Genomic DNA, 14574 nt, shown 5'->3' on the forward strand with positions numbered 1-14574 from the left:
GGCTCCATCCTAGGACCCTGGGATCATGACCTGAGCTGACAGCAGAGACTTTAACCCACTGAGCCACCCAGCTGCCTCCATAATTCATATTCTGAGAGACATTTATTTTCACTAAAATAATTTAATGTTGTTAATTTTCATTATATTGACCAATGGGAGCTTTGGAATAGAGAAATAGAGGTCTGATGAGGAAACCGGAGGGTGTTCGCTTTGCACAGTGATATGTAAATTTTATCTTTTCTCTCCATTATAAAATATCCAATAGTATGTTGCTTTCTAATGTTTTTTGGTGCCGGTGGATTCTGTAAGGGAGTATGAAGAGGTGATGAGGCTATGTCAAAATCAATGAGGGTTACAAAAAAGGGGGGGGGAGAACACCATAAAGGATAACTGGGTATATGGTTTACACTTAATAAATGCTCACTGAATATGCAGAACAGTCAGACCTCCATGGGCAGGGGAAGATTGAAAGGTGGTGTTGGGTGGGTCAGTGTCCCTGGTTGGCAAACATTTGTAATAAGTAAATATCTTTCAATGGCCAAGCTGCTTGTCACCTGTGAGTCCCTCCAGGGAACCGGATGTGGGCTCCCCACCCTCATTCCCAGCATCTGGCACAGGTGAAGGCAAGGCTAATAATCCTTTCCAAATGAAACATTTGAAAGTACACAGAATTTGAGACCAAGCTTTATTTCCCTATGGAGGAAACAAATGCAATAATGAAAGAATTTTGGGTCAAAGGGTTAAAGACTTTGATAAACAACCTCTGATAGCTTGGAAAAAATGTGTGTCTATATATTCATGTCTATATATATATATATATATATATATATCCATATATATATATATATATATGGATAAAGAAGACCTCTAAAAGCATCATTCTCCAAAGACAGAAATCAAAGTGCAATGTACAGCAATGAGGTCATTTAAGAGTTCTGTTTTCATCTTGGTCTTTCATCTCCTTGAAGGGGCCCTGAGCAATTCACTCATTCAGCTCAATAATAATGGCTATGAAGGCATTGTCATTGCAATTGACCCTAATGTGCCAGAAGATGAAACACTCATTCAAAATATAAAGGTAAGTTCAGGGGCGCCTGGGTGGCTCAGACCCTTAAGCCTGTGCCTTTGGCTCAGGTCATGATCCCAGGGTCCTGGGATCAAGCCTTGCATTGGGCTGCCAGCTCAGCAGGGAGCCTGCTTCTCCCTCTCCCACTCCCCCTGCTTGTGTTTCCTCTCTCTGTCTCTTTCTGTCAAATTAAATAAATAAAATCTTTTTAAAAAATCAATCAATTAATCAATCAATCAAGGTAAATTCGAAATGGTAATTATCCATGCTTTAAAAAAAATCAAGTGTAATCTTGTGATAGAGCAAACATGAGTTCTCTAACTCCAACTGTGTGACATTAGCAAATTATTTTCATATCTGAGCCTGTTTCTTCAGGTATAAAATGAAAATAATAACACTAAACTACTAGGATTCTTGTGACAGATGAAATTATAAATGCAGTCACATAACTCAGAGTTTGATACATTGTGGGAGCTTGATAAATGACAGGTTATAGACGATATCATTGAAAACTATTTAGCTTCACACTAAGGTAGGGCCAGCATTGACAGATATTGTGAGATATGGGGAAGTTAATTCCTTTGCTTAATTTCACTATTGTTATATCATATTCTCCTTTTACAGTCCCAATTGTAACCCCCTTGTCTGTTATCCTAATATAGGAGCCTAGGAAGCAAATTTCTGATTTTAGAACGATCCCAATCCTTCCAATGAGAGGAAACTGCATTTTACCAGCCCTAATGCAAAGCAACCCTCTCAGGGGTGCTAGGCAGCCTCACTTCACTTACTACTTCTCATATGGGAGAAGGAAAAACTAGGGAGAAAGACTCTTTGTGTTCCAGCAGAGGCATCTGACCGCCCGTAAGGTAGAGGGATTAGGGAGGTCGTGTGCAACAACAGCAAACAGCTAAGAATAAAAAGGAAATGCCTTATAAAAGGCTGTAGCACACATCCAGAAGCAGTATTGTATAGTGAGTAGAAGTGTTAGTCTGTAAAATGGGAATAATAATAAGTACCTTCCTCATAGGACTTTGTGAGGATTCAACATAACAATGCATGAATATAAGGGAAGCAGAGTGAAGTGTATATGGGAACTCTGTACAATTTTTGTATATCTTCTATAAGCCTAAATTTATCTCAAAATTTAAAAAAAAAACTTCAAAAACATATGCATAGTGCCTAGTATGTAATGAGAGCCCAGTAAATGGTAGGCATAGTCATCAATTACCAGTACCACTTTTAATTCTTCTAGATCAGGAGTTCCTCCCTCTTAACCAAGCCAAAGGGTCTGAAGCTTGTTTCTGGGCAAAGTTCTTGAGTGTGAGCTCAGAAGTTAGTAGAGCAAGGGCTCCAAAGTTCACCCTCAAAGGTTCTTTGCTCTCAGCAGCAGCAGATGAGTTTGGAGAGAACCATTTTATCACCAAGAGCATTTTAGGGTTGGAGAAATGCAGCAGTTGATGGGGGCCGAGAGTTTACCTATTGAACTAGAAGACTATCAGGTTTACCACCATTGGTGAAAGAAATTCACACCTTTTGAAATCTCTCAATATCAGAAACCTTGGGTAAGTTTTTGATTACCTCTAAATTTAGAAATGACTACTTCAAAAATGAAGTAGTCACTTGGAGCAACAGACAAAGTATGGAAGAAAAACGTGGCCAGTGATGTTTCTGTCTCTGGCTGGACAGTGAGAAGGGCTCAGAAACTGCCAGAAGGAGGATACAGATGATTTACCTTGAATACAAAGGTCATTTGTATTTATATGGTGCCTTAGAGCTTTCAAAGTGCTTTCACCTAATATCTCTGGGGGTTTTCCTCCTGAAAAAAATGCACTTCTCACTTCAGTTCAACTTTATGGTTGAAGTCCTGAATGTGCTGCCTGTAAGTTCGTTTCCATATCTTCTCTATAAAAGGAACACTGGGAAGGGCACTAAGCCTGCTCAGTGTCCCTGAGTAGCTAATAAAAGTAGTTTCCCTTATTTGATGTTCCAGATCCTCAGAGGTGAGGGAGCTCACTGTGGGCTTTGCCGCCTTTCCTGGCCATTCCTGACTCTGCTTTCTGAGGGGATTTTCTCCCACCTGCCCTCAGAGGGACAGAAGCTGCAGCTCTTAAATACCGGCTTCCCCAGGACAGTCCCCAACTTTTTTCCACTTACAAGGCCGGCAGATGGCGCTGCAGCTGTTCTAGCCACCGCGCCTACACTCTACCCAGCGTTAGAGAAGCAATGGGAGCACATCTACCAGATGAGGGAATGAGAGTCAGGGACTCACTCTCTGTGTGTCCTCTCTCTCTTCCCCCTTCTCTCTCTCTCTCTCTCTCCCGCTCTCTCTCTCTCTCTCTCTCTCTCTCTGTCACACACACACACACACACACACACACAATCGGAGTCGTTTGGGGTCTCCTCGATGCATGGGAGCCCAGGTATCTCCTGACTTCGCACTCCTGGACAGTTTACCACTCATCATAACCACTTATTTCATTCATTCAGTCTGTTCCTTCATTCGACAAATATTTACAGAGCATTTACATTATGCTGGCACCAGGAACCTACTGATGAACGATATGATACCCTTGTCCGTAAGGAATTATCAGCCCTTCCTCAAAAGCTGTCATCCTCAACTTTCTCCAAACCTCAAAAGTTTAGATGTCTATTTGGATGTGAGGTCATCTCAAAACCTGGAACAGATGCCGAAGCAAAGATCCCTTATTAATGGTTCCATTAAAACATGGAAGATAAGAGCATTTCATGCTGCTTATTCTTCCGGGAGATACTGAAAATTCACATTTCACAAGTCAAATTGTGATATAACACCCTAAGGTCGGAAGTTTTATACCGACTTTTCAACTTTTTGGTAATCTTGACTCGATGTTTTTGTTTCTTTCTTTTTTTTTTTTTTTTAAATGGTTAGTCTAGTTTTTTTTTTTTTTTTAAGTTTTTATTTGACAGAGATCACAAGTAGGCAGAGAGGCAGGCAGAGGGAGAGGGAGAAGCAGGCTCCCCACTGAGCAGGGGCCCCAATGCAGGGCTCAATCCCAGGACCCTAGGACCATGACCTGAGCAGAGGCTTTAACCCACTGAGCCGCTCAGGTCCCCCTCCGTGTTTTTATTTCTAAAAATGATACAATGTTAAATTCTCCTAGTGGATTGTTAAAAATCTGTCTTTGGGAGAAGGAGGCAATGCAAATCATTATAAGAACTTTTTAAATAATATCCAGGCAGCCATAATTATTATCACTATCTGAAAGGAGGGAAACAGGCTCTTTGAGATAAATTCCCCAAGTTTATCCTGTTAGGAAGTGGCAGGGCAAGAGTCCTCCTGTATCCATGCTTAAGCGCTGCTTCCCCATGTAATGATGAACTGTTCCTGCCTCTAAGGCCAGCCCCACTGGGCACTGGGGGCTAGTCACTTTGGTCTGCTCCTGCAAGGACATTGCTCCCGCAAGTCTGTTTTCCCTTACGTTACCTGGGTTGTTTTTTTGTCGTTGTTGTTGTTTTTTCCATAGTGTACACGTATAATAGTTTCCATTTAAAACAAACAAACAAAACAACTGAAGTAGCTGAAGTCCTCCTTCAGCTACTTCTTCATTTCTGCATTCCTCTTTAATTCATAGGAAAACTTCTTGATCTGTTGTATTCACTGCCTCTGCTTCCTCAGCTCCTATTTTTTTGAACTCACTCATATGGAGCTATCATCTCTCTTCCACTAAAACGGATCGCTCAGGTTGCTAGATCCATTGCTCAGTTCTTAGTCTTCACCACACTTGATTGCCCAGGAGCATGAAACACCGACAAGGCCTCTCTCCTTCCTGAAACACTCTCACCCAGTGCCTTTTGACTTCCTCCCCATGCACCTGCTGCTCCTTGAGTCTCCTTTGCTGGCTCCTCCTCACCTCACCTCTAATGCTGGGGCCCTGAGGCTCAGTCCTCAGCCCTCTTTTTTCTTCTATCTATACTTGCTTTTGTGCTTTTCAGTGGGTTTTGGTCCCAGTAGACCCAATGCCCCCTGGTATAATGAATCTCCTATAATACCCTCTCTACTCTCTTGTCATGAAGCAACTCGGGGAGTCTGCAGAGGCATTTAAAATTTAACACTATGGCTCTTTCATTTCAGAGAAATAAAGTTAGGTGTAACTTGAAGATAAATTAATTATGCCACTTCCTTATATTGAACACTTGGTACTATACTAAAAATAAATATTCTCATAACATTTAGTTAACCCCCAATTTATTACAGCGACGTGAGCAGCTGTATTCATTTTAATTTGGGTTTCTCTCCCAGTACTACTTGGTGCGTGACTTTGAGCCCTATACTCTCTAATTGTCAGTCTCTCCCTGAAAGGTTTATTGATACTCCCAAGAGCAAATGAAATGAAACCAATAGCTAACATTTCATAAGCACTTGTGCTGAGTAAACATGGTCTGAAGTGCTTTCCTGACTTCCTTTGACCCTCACAACTTTACGAGCTAGTCAGTAGAATATTTTCCACTCTATACCTGGAGAAACTGAGGTTCAGGAGGGCTTGAGAAAACTGGATGATGTGCTAATGTAAGTGGTGGAGCTAGAATTAGTGTCTGCCTCTGGGGTCTGCTCCGTCAACCATTACAGCGTGACACAGCATATGGTAAGTGCTCAGAAAAGGTTAACTATTATTATTCATAAGAGGCAATTCCACATTTCCCCTTCCCAGCCTGATAAATAGCTAGTCTTTGGAGATGTGAAATACAGGTGTAAATTTGAATGATTGGCAGCTTTGCCTATTTTCTGTCATAATTGTGCTGGTTACATATGTTTTCTTTTTCCCAGGACATGGTGACCCAGGCATCTCCATATTTGTTTGAAGCTACAGGAAAAAGATTCTACTTCAAAAGTGTTGCCATTTTGATTCCTGAAAAATGGAAGACAAAGCCTGAGTATGTGAGACCAAAACTCGAGACCTACAAAAATGTGAGAATCTCAAGTTCTTTTTTTCAAGTTCAATTTCCTTCTCTGATTCAGATTTTTTTCATCAAAATATTCTAGAATCAAATGAAACTGTTCCAAAATCCTCCTGTGTGAATAAAGTCATTTATTTGCTGATATCGATGTGGGAAACAAAAGTAGAAGAAAACTTACTAAGTTTCCTTACTACCTTACAGCCCATGCACAAGTCCTTAAAACAGGCAGAATGACATTCCTCTAGGGACTGAACTGTCTTTGTTGATACTTTGCTAGTGGCAAATGCAACCTTAGCCCAACTTCCTGGAACCCATAAGTCTACTTTAACGTGTAAGAATTCCTTTGGAAACTTCCTTATCTCTACCCTCCCACGATACTTGGGATACATCCCCCAAGCATATGACCTACTGATATACATTTGAAAGGTCTTATGACTAGGTTTTACTAAATGGGAAGATATGACCTTTCCTAACAATAGCTAGCCCCCTCAGGATCCTGGAAACCTTGTTTCCAAAATACTGGGGAGTCTTACACTATCCCTAACCCCTTTCCAACTTGAAAGTTTATAAGGAGCCACTCCTCATGACTCCAGTGCAGCTTGTTCTGCCCACAGGTTCTGTCCCTGTGCTTTAATAAGACCACATTTTTGCACCAAAGAGGTCTCAAGAATTCTTTCTTGACCACTGGCTTTGATACCTAATGTCTTTCTTACATTAATATTTTGTGATAATGACTTTTCCTTACATTTCAGGCTGATGTTCTAGTTGCTGAACCGAATACTCCAGGTGACGATGAACCCTACACGGAGCAGATGGGAAACTGTGGAGAAAAGGGTGAAAGGATTAATTTCACTCCAGACTTCCTAGCAGGGAAAAAGTTGGATATATATGGACCACAAGGTAGGGGTAGAAATAAAATATTCTGCTATATTTCTCACAATTTAATAATTTTATGTTCAAAGTAGATAAACAATCAACATGATCTGAGTGAGCATATATAAGCAAAATAAACTATTATCACTTTCACTTAAAATAGGGAATAAGAATAATGCATTTCTCAGTTAAAGTTTAACTTCTTCGTATTTAGCATACATGTGTAAATGCAGTATTTTTAATTTTTAGAGACTGTTATCTGGTAATATTAGTATAAGATAATAACTGTAAGATAGTTTTATATGTATATTAGGTTTCTATGGATCCTGCGGTGGGGGGTGAACACCTGAACAAATTAAACCTCCTGCTTGCAACTCAGGTAGTAGCCACCAGATGGCAGAGATGCACAGTGCGCTCAGACTCTTCTGTGATTTCACTTCAGAAATGGCTTAAAATGCAGATGCTGTTGAATAGGTGTGGGACTAGACTCAAGAATCCACATTTTTATAATTTTTTAAAAGAATTTATTTATTTATTTATTTGACAGAGAGAGATCACAAGTAGGCAGAGAGGCAGGCAGAGAGAGAGAGGAGGAAGCAGGCTCCCTGCTGAGCAGAGAGCCCAATGTGGGACTTGATCCCAGGATCCTGGGATCATGACCTGAGCCGGAGGCAGTGACTTAACCCACTGAGCCACCTAGGCGCCCCAAGAATCCACATTTTTAATAAGTTCCCAGATAATGCTGATACTGTGAGGCCATGGACCACACTTTGAGTACCAGACAGAATATCTCAAAAACCCATGACTAAAGAAAAGATCCAATTTTTCTTCACAAAATAAACTACCATTCCCATATCAGCTATTTAGAGCAAACTTTGGAGGAAATATTAAAAGAAACAAGCAATGGAGTATACATATTATGTACTTCCCAAGTATAATGAAATATGATTCCTTTTAGATAATTAGGTTAACTAATAACTAGTAGTAGGTTTCTTCACTATCTTGAAAAGGTTAGAACCAGTTTGATTTTCTTCATTTAAATGGGCAAGGCAGAGAAAACAAACAAAAGAGTGCTAGCACCTCCATACCCCACCCCCAAATACCCTAGAACACCGACAGACCTTATCAGAAAGAGGTGTCAAACAAATGTACTTCTTTGTTGTTCTTTTACAACATTCGATCTCAACTCCGTATCAAAGAGAAAATTCCCAACATATGGCTCAATGTGTGTTGAATAGATTTACCTAACTGCCCCCTCCCACTCCTGAGCCCACCTTAGCCACCATAGTCACCACATATAATGCCATTCCTTTATAATCTTTTCTTTCTGTACTGTGACTTATGCCTGCTCCCCTAAAACCTACCCTTTCCTTTAAGAAGCCATGAGTTATTCCCCAGCACTGATAGAATAGTTTAAATCTTCAGTGTGATCTACAAGGTCTTTCTTAGCATGTGCCCTCTCATTTAGCCTTCCAAATTCAGCATACCTAGGAATTTACATTCCAGAAAAACTGAGCTGAATATAAGTCACTAAGATTCATGCAAATTTAACAAATACTGAGTGCCTATTTAGTTCTAGGCACGATTTCCAAGGCAAGACAGTGAAGAAATCGAGGTGTCTTTTCTTATGAAAACAAGTGTCTAGGGGAGACACTAGCATGTAAGCAGCATAATGGAATGTTAATGAAAGCGCAAAGAAGGAGTATCTGGACTAGTCTGAGGGTGTCTGAGAAGGCTTCTAGGTGACTATGAGCCTGATTCTGAAAGAAAAGTAGGAGTTATCCAGATGGAGAAAGAGAGAGAGTGTTGTGTTCTGAGCCATAGGAAAAATATGTGAAAAGAACCAGAGATGGGCAAGAGCATGGTGTAACCCTAGAAAGTAAAAGGGAGTTTAGGAATTCACTGTGCTTGGAACTGGGTTAAGAACAGCAAGATATAATGGCTATAGAGAAGAGCAGGGCCTGGATCATCAGGAACCTTGTATGCCATGTTGAGAAATGGGATTTAACTTGAGCACCATAGGACAGCCACCGAAGACTAGCGAGATGGAGGTGAGGTAGGTGTCTACTGCAGTGATTCAGGAGTAGGTGGCGGTAAGACTAGAAATATGAGACTAGGTCAAAGCAAAAAGGCAAGAAGTATAGTAGGCAGGCCTTGACAGTTAGCCAGAATGAGCCATGAGGGAGAAGAACACACTGATGATGCTGCCCAGGCTGCCTCGTGACTACCTCTGGCTCCAGAGCAGCCCACGCTGACTTCCATCATGACACTTACACAACTTGGGATTTAGTTATCTGGTCATCTGCGTCATCTGCTGGACCAGGATCTGCTTGAGGACAAGGCAGTTGTTTCATCTTTGTATGAGCAACTGCCTGGCACTTACCAGTGTCAAATTAACATTTGAGGAGCCAAAATAAGGAGTTACATTTTTAAGAAATGTGCAGTTGTTATTTGATTTTTTCCTAAGGAAATCAAACATTTAATTTTAAAAAATTAACATAGCAAAGTATAATGATGTTTGGAAAAATTATTTTCTCCCAGCAGAAGATAATATTGCTATTCTTATTGTAATTGGGTGTTTCAAATATTTCTTACAGGAAGAGTCTTTGTCCATGAATGGGCTCATCTACGATGGGGGGTATTTGATGAGTACAATAATAACCAGAAATTCTACTTACTCAATGGAAAAAGAGAAGCAGTAAGGTATGTATATTTTGATTTAACTTCTCCCAAACTATTTTAAATTGAAAACAATTTTTTCAGGAATTGATGACATTAAAATATCAGGGTTTTTTTCATCTTATTTTGATCTCTCATTCTTAGTGTCTTCTTTTTCAGCTTCCCAAAAAACTACCGATTTTGTACACATTGTAAGTGCTTCAAATAGTTGAATTCTTCTACTGTGTAGCTATAAATTATTTGCTTGTGTGTGTGTGTGTGTGTGTGTGTGTGTAACTACAAGAAATCCACAGGTGCTATGTTCAGTGTCTCCATCTTCCTGCATCAGAATCAGGGACATAAACAAATCTCACGCATTCTTCAGTGCCTTCAGGGCAGAATGATATCTATGCAGACTTCATTAGTATGATTGGGCCTGGGAGGGACAGTAGAACTTAAAAGAATGACAATCCAAATATTAAAACAAAACAGAATTTATCCCAATATAATTTTTTTTTTTTTTAAATTTGGAAGAGAGAGAAAGAGCATGAGGAGGGAGAAGGGGCAAAAGGAGAGGGAAAAGCAGACTCCTTGAAGATCAGGGAGCCCAGTGCAGGACTCAATCCTAGGACTCTAGGTTCATGACCTGAGACAAAGGCAGACACTTACCCAACTGAGCCACCCAGGTGTCCCCATTCCAATTTAAATTAAACTTTCTGTGGTGTCAATAGAAAGCAAACTGAATATTTGTAAAGTACTCTTGGCTGTCATTATTTTATGAGTGAGATCTGTTTCAGTGAATATAAACTTCTTTAGCACAAACAGGAAAGACAAGGAACTTCCTAATCTACTTTGAAGAGCTAGCATAATTCAGAATACTAAAACCTGACAGGTGGGGCACCTGGTGGACTTTTTAGATGACTGGGTAAAGAAGATGTGATATATATAATATTATATATTCTACTCTATGTATATAATATATATATTCCCTTCAAACTCTGTTATATGGAATGGAATGATGGAATAATATATTCCATTATATATACAATATGCTGTTAATACAATATATAAAAATGGAATATATATATGTATACATATATATACACACAACACACATATACTTATAATGGAATACTACTATTCAGTCATAAAAAATGAAATATCGTCATTTGCAACCACATGAATGCAGTATAATGCTAAGTGAAATAAAACAGAGAAAGACAAAAAAATAAATAAAATAGAATAAATTTTAAAAAGACAGAGAAAGAATAATGTTATATGATTTCACTCATATGTAGAATTTAAGAAACAAACACATGCGCAAAGGGAAAAAAAAGAGTGAGAGACAAACCAAGAAAGACTCCTAACTAACTGAACAAACTCACGGTTACCAGGGAGGACGTGGGGGTGGCGGAATGAGTAAAATAGGTAATGGGGACTAAGGAGTGCACTTGTCATGATAAGCACCAGGTAATTAAAATAAAAACTTAATAGATAAATGAAATAAAATAATTTTTAAAGTAGGGGAAACTCTAGGCAATGTGAAAATCAATATGAAGAAAACAACAAAATCCTTCTAAAGGGTTTAAAAGAATATCAAGATAAATTGGGAGACTTTCAATTCATGGAAGATGTAAATTCAACCAAAATTAATATATAGGTTTTATGAAACTACTTAAGATGTTAACAAGATTAAAAAAAAAAGAATAATAGTAATAATAAAGGGAAATTCTACTTATTGAATTAAAGTATACACTAATGCTACATTAATTAAAACAGTATGAACTGGTAGACACATATATAATAATTTATTATTTAATACGACTAGAATTACAAAGCTATGAGGAAAGGCAGAATTTCTTAAGAGATCAGGACAATTTTTAAATATGTGGGGGAAAAATTAATTCCCCCAATTGGATAGAGTCATCATATAGTGAGAGAGTAGGAAAAACTAGATGAATATTAACTCTTGTGGTGAAGGTTTTTCTATGCATTCAAGAGTTAGAAAAAGTCATAACTAAAAGAATAACAAATTTGACAACCTAAGAATTAAAATTGTTATTGTAAAGAAATCAAACATAAACTAAATAAAAAGGTAAAAACAGAACAAAGTACTTAGAAAAATTAAGAAATCAGGTTTTTAAAAGCTTAGTATCATAACTCAAAATGAACTTTTGAAAACCATAAGGAAAACAGTAACATTCTCATAGAAAAATGGACACTGGAAAAGAAAAAATAATTCACAAAAAAAGAATTTAAATGGCTGATAAACATACAATAAATATTTAGACTTACTAGCACAAATTTGACAAAGATGAGAATTGTTTATTATTACTCTCAGTGGGATGAGCACTCCCACAGAGAGCTGTAAGAGGCATGAATCGGCACAGCTTTCCTATAAAGCAATTTGATGACACATAAAATCTGTGAAATTTTTCTTATATTTTGATTCTGTAATTTCATGTTTAAAAATCCATTTTAATGGGCACTTGGGTAACTCAGTCAGTTAAGCATCTGCCTTCAGGTCAGGTTATGATCCCAGGGTCCTGAGATAAAGTCATGAGTCAGGCTCTCTGCTAAACAGGTAGCCTGCTTCTCCCTCTCCCTCTGCCTGCTGCTCCCCCTACTTGTGCTCTCTTTCTGTCAAATAAATAAATAAATAAAATCTTTTTAAAAAATCCATTTTAAGGGAAATCATAGAATTGGCTGTATCAACAGATTTTAAAATGTTCAAACTTCTACTCCGGGAATCAATCCTGCAGCAAACTTGGAAACAGTGTCAAAACCTTATGTGAATTTTTATTTATTCATTGAAGTTTTACTTTTAGTACTGACAAATTGGGGGAAGCATATTAAGTAAGTTAAGACTAGATTCGTATTATAGTATCAAAATATATAACTATTAAAATCACATTTTAAGAGAATACTATGAATTATAATAATATATTAAAATCTTAAATATACTAATATACCAAGTTTTTTAAAGCAGGAAACAAAGTTATATGTACAATATTATGCTGATATATAGAGAAGAAAATACTTCAAAATGTTAACAGTAGCTTATTTCTTATAGTGGGACATGATTTTTTTCTTTTCTTCTTAATACTCTTGTTATTTTACCAACTTCCTTTAGTGTTCATATATTGTTTTTATACTCAAAAAATAAAATGTTGGGTAAAGCTTTTATAATAGCTGCAAACTCATAAGCATCTAAGGAAAAACCTAAAATACCTATGAACATACAAGAACTATGCAAAAATTGTATGACATAAACTAACTGGGAAAAAAAAAACAAAAACAGGAAATGTTCGCAAGCTTTCAAGGGAAACAAAAGAGAGCTTCTGATTTATGACCTAGGAAAGAGGGTCCTAGATGCGGACGTGGCTAAGGATGTGGATCCTTATTACCTGATGGTGATCATAAGCCAGATTTAACGTTTCTGCTGCAGAGAAACAAATTCTGATACTGTTTGGGGAACCCTTCACTGTCTGGCAAACAAAAATGACCACTGATGTGAATTTCATAATTTTGCTATTTAAGGTGATGTATTTGTTCACTGAATTATAAGAGGAAGTGGTAGACATCAGAACAACCTGACCACAGAGTCTAACCCTCTGAAATGATTATAGCACCTAAACTTCTAACTTTAATATATTTTCAGATGTTCGGCAAGGATTGCTGGTAAATATCAAGCAGAACACTGTCAGGGAGGCAGCTGTATCCCAAAACCATGTAAAATCGACACAGCAACAGGGCTGTACAAAGAAGGGTGTAAGTTTGTACCTAATAAATTCCAGACTGAGAAGGCTTCCATAATGTTTTCTCCAAGTATTAATTCTGTAAGTACCCTGTTCTTTTGCTTTCTCGGCACTTACGAATTTAGAGAGGTTCTTATTCCTGATTGCTGCAAGGAAGGATCTTACTTTAGGAAATCACCAGTGAGCAGCTGATTCTCTGTGGGACAAGCTGGAAGTACAAAATCAGGGATAAAGTCATATCTTCCTCCTCCCCTTTCCTTAGGTCAATTCCTGCGGCTCTATTATCTCCCTCCCAGAAGCTTGGAGTATTTTTTGTTTTGCTTTGTTTTTTTTAAGATTTTATTTATTTATTTATTTATTTGACAGAGAAATAGCACAAGTAAGTAGAGCAGCAGGCAGAGGGAAAGAGAGAAGCAGGCTCTCTGCTGAGCAGGGAGCCCGAGGTGGGACTCGATCCCAGGATCCTGGAATCATGACCTGAGCCGAAGGCAGCAGCTTAACCGACTGAGCCACCCAGGTGCCCCAAAAGCTTGGAGTTTCAGTGCTTAGAATTACTTCAAATATCCTTAAAGGCAGACAAGCACAAAAATTCTTAGTTAAATAAGAAATTTACCCAAAAGGATCAGACACTTCTTTTTATTTCTTAATAAGGACATGATTAATAGCCTTAAATCTGACTTGCAGAGATCTTTTCAGCCTGCATATTTGCTTTTGGTTGTTAACTGTAATTTTTTATCTTTTTAAGAGCATTGGTGAAGGCATTTGTAAGGAGTTGGTCATAGATTTAATAGGCTTAAGTAGTTTTAAAATACTTCCTAATTTTTTTTTAATGATAAACAGGTGATAAAATAAACTTGACAAATTATCCTTATTAGTGCTAAATAAACATTTTGGCAAATCTGGACAAACTAAACCTAAATGTATCAGTTATCACTGACTAAAGTCAGTGGAGAGACTTTGTGGGGAGTCCCTTATCTTTCAGCCTCGTATATAAAATTGTTTTCCTTTTGAAATAGAGGATGAAGTAACTTATCAGAGTTACTGGTGGTCTAAGTTTTAAAAATGTGATTTACCATGCTTCAAAAGGCCCATCCTTTGGTCTGGCTTTGCAATCCATTTCTAGACTTACTCGGAAATTTGTAAGAGGGGGTGCCTGTGTGGCCCAGTCGATTAAGTGTGTGCCTTCAGCTCAGGTCATGATCCCAGGATCCTAGGGTTGAATCCTGTGTTGGGCTCCTTGCTCAGTGGGGAGCTTGCTTCTCCCTCTGCCTGCCCCTCCCTGGC

At 38.3% G+C, this 14574-nt stretch overlaps 1 protein-coding gene across 1 annotated transcript in view; it reads left to right on the top strand.

The window, feature by feature from the left end:
• Positions 1-790: 790 nt before the first annotated feature.
• CLCA1 (chloride channel accessory 1) overlaps positions 791-14574 on the top strand; it is a 30102-nt gene continuing 16318 nt past the window's right edge. Inside the window, exons 1-5 of the mRNA XM_082688217.1 lie at positions 791-1078; positions 5871-6011; positions 6754-6901; positions 9472-9577; positions 13194-13371. Coding sequence (XP_082544343.1) covers positions 917-1078; positions 5871-6011; positions 6754-6901; positions 9472-9577; positions 13194-13371 — 735 coding nt within the window. The 5' untranslated portion in view covers positions 791-916. The remainder of the gene's footprint in view (positions 1079-5870; positions 6012-6753; positions 6902-9471; positions 9578-13193; positions 13372-14574) is intronic.

The sequence above is a fragment of the Mustela nivalis genome (assembly GCF_964662115.1).
Source record: "Mustela nivalis genome assembly, chromosome: 10".
NCBI lineage: Eukaryota > Metazoa > Chordata > Mammalia > Carnivora > Mustelidae > Mustela > Mustela nivalis.